Source organism: Entamoeba dispar, genomic scaffold, assembly GCF_000209125.1.
Source record: "Entamoeba dispar SAW760 scf_1105229463263 genomic scaffold, whole genome shotgun sequence".
Lineage (NCBI taxonomy): Eukaryota > Evosea > Mastigamoebida > Endamoebidae > Entamoeba > Entamoeba dispar.
In genome coordinates, this window is record NW_001855605.1 from 1 (window position 1) to 2217 (window position 2217).

Sequence of the window (2217 nt, forward strand, 5' to 3'; positions counted from 1 at the left end):
TTTTGATGCTTTGTCAAGTGCTTCTTGTACTATTTTTTCACTTTGTGTATCAAGTGCTGATGTAGCTTCATCAAGAAGAAGAATAGATGGTTTTCTAATTAATGCACGTGCAATAGCAATTCTTTGTTTCTGTCCTCCTGATAATAATGCTCCTTTTTCTCCAATTATTGTATCATATCCATCTGGGAGTTTAGAAATGAAATCATGTGCATTTGCCATTTTAGCACATTAATCATCTTCTTCTTCATTTAATGTTTCTCCTTCTCTTGTTCCAAGTATAATATTTTCTCGAATTGTTCCTGCAAATAATATTGGTTCTTGTCCAACTAATCCTATTTGATTTCTTAACCATTTAATATTTAATTCTCTTATATCTTTTCCATCTATTGTTATTTTTCCACTATTTGGATCATAATTTCTTTGAATTAATTGAATAGTAGTTGATTTCCCACATCCTGATGTTCCAACTAATGCAATTGTTTCTCCTTTCTTAATTTCAAGATCAAGTCCTTTTAATACTTGATGAGATGGTCTTGTTGGATAAACAAATTGAACATCCTCAAATTTAATATTCCCATTACATTCATTAGGACATTCACCAACTGTAGATTGACAATCAATATCTGGTATTCTATCAATTGTTGTAAATATTTTATAAGCTGATGCTTGTGCTGAAAATAATAAGTTTAATGGTGTTGTAATTGTTACTAGTGTTTGAGATGCCATCCATTAGTGAAAAACACTGTTAATACATCACCAGCAGATACTCCTTTACTTCCTCCTTTTCCTCTAACAGCAATATTACTATACCAACTTCCAAGTGCATAGGTAGCATACGTAAAGAAAGTACTAAAACCAAATCCTATTCCAAAACATTGTCCTTTAATTGCATTAAAATGTTCATTTTCTTTTATTTTTTCTTCATATTCTTCACTAAATTTATGTTCTTGATTTAATGATTGAACTGTTCTAATATTTCCTATTGTTTCTTCTGCAATACTACCAGCTACTCCAAACACACTTAATGCTTTTGTTTCATATTTCATTGCAACCATTTGAAAACCTGTGAAAGAAAAACATGATAATGGAACTGTTGCCAACACAACTAATGCAAGATCCCATGATTTAATAAATCCAATAATATAACCTGTAATAGTCATTGAGAATATTTGAAAAATCATTCCAAATTTTGGACCAATTCCATCTTGAAAATTTTTAATATCTGTTGCTATTCTTGTTGTTAATTCTCCTGATTCTTGGAAATCATACCATGTTGCATCTTGTCTTAATAATGACTTAAAATATAATTTTCTTACTCTAATTCCTTCTCTTTGGGAAACTACAAATAATGAAAATGTTCTCATAAAACTTAATACCATACTTATTACTCCAAAATATACCATCTTCACAACTACTTTATTCACTGATTCTTTTACTTCTTCAACAATCATATGATTAACTTCTTCATCTATCATACTATTATTTTCTGAAGTATAATTATAATTATCAACCATATCCCCTACTAAAACCATCATGAGTGGTTGCATTATTCCATTTCCTATTGAACTTATAATTCCAATGATTAATAAAATCAAATCTATCCAATCTGAATATTTAAATAGTTTTATTAAATTGACTTTTCCTTCTGTATCATGTAATTTCTTCTTTGATAAAATTTCATTAGGGTCTGGATTCACATTGAATATATTAAATGTGTTTAATGGTTCACTCGTCATGTGAATGACTCAAGAATATCTTTTTCAAAGAATTCCACAAAACTTTGAGGCATAACTTATTTTTGGCATTTCAAAAATTCTTATTGATGGAAATGTCCACTTTCTTTATATTCTTTCTTATTTATTATTTATTGTTATGAAAAAAAGATTCTATAAACAACAATAGTATTAACAAAATACTTTTCTATTTCTTCTTATTTTTCAATTCTATTAATTCTACTCTTTTTTTTTTAAAGTTTCTTCATGTAACTCTTTCTCTTCTTTTTTTATTTTATTTTTATTTATCATACTCAATTTACTAATGACTCTATTTTATATAAATCAATTCTTTATTCTATTGTTTTATTACTTTGTTTTCTTTTTATCATTTTTATAATCAGATTTTATATCTTACAATGATTAACTAGGGAGAGGAAATTGTTATGAATCAAACAATAAAATATTTATAAATAATAGAATAATTAATTATGTGTTAATAGAA

At 26.9% G+C, this 2217-nt stretch overlaps 1 protein-coding gene across 1 annotated transcript, besides 2 other annotated features; it reads right to left on the reverse strand.

Moving 5' to 3' along the window:
• Nucleotides 1-228: 228 nt before the first annotated feature.
• Nucleotides 229-1736, reverse strand: EDI_269810 (multidrug resistance protein, putative; the record flags this gene model as incomplete). Its single annotated transcript, XM_001740853.1, has 2 exons — nt 229-631; nt 742-1736. The coding sequence occupies 2 exons, from the start codon at nt 1734-1736 to the stop codon at nt 229-231; spliced, it is 1398 nt and encodes a 465-aa protein (XP_001740905.1).
• A 182-nt stretch (nt 1737-1918) lies between these two features.
• Nucleotides 1919-2098: a microsatellite.
• Nucleotides 2099-2169: 71 nt separating this feature from the next.
• Nucleotides 2170-2205: a sequence feature (AT_rich).
• Nucleotides 2206-2217: the final 12 nt, after the last annotated feature.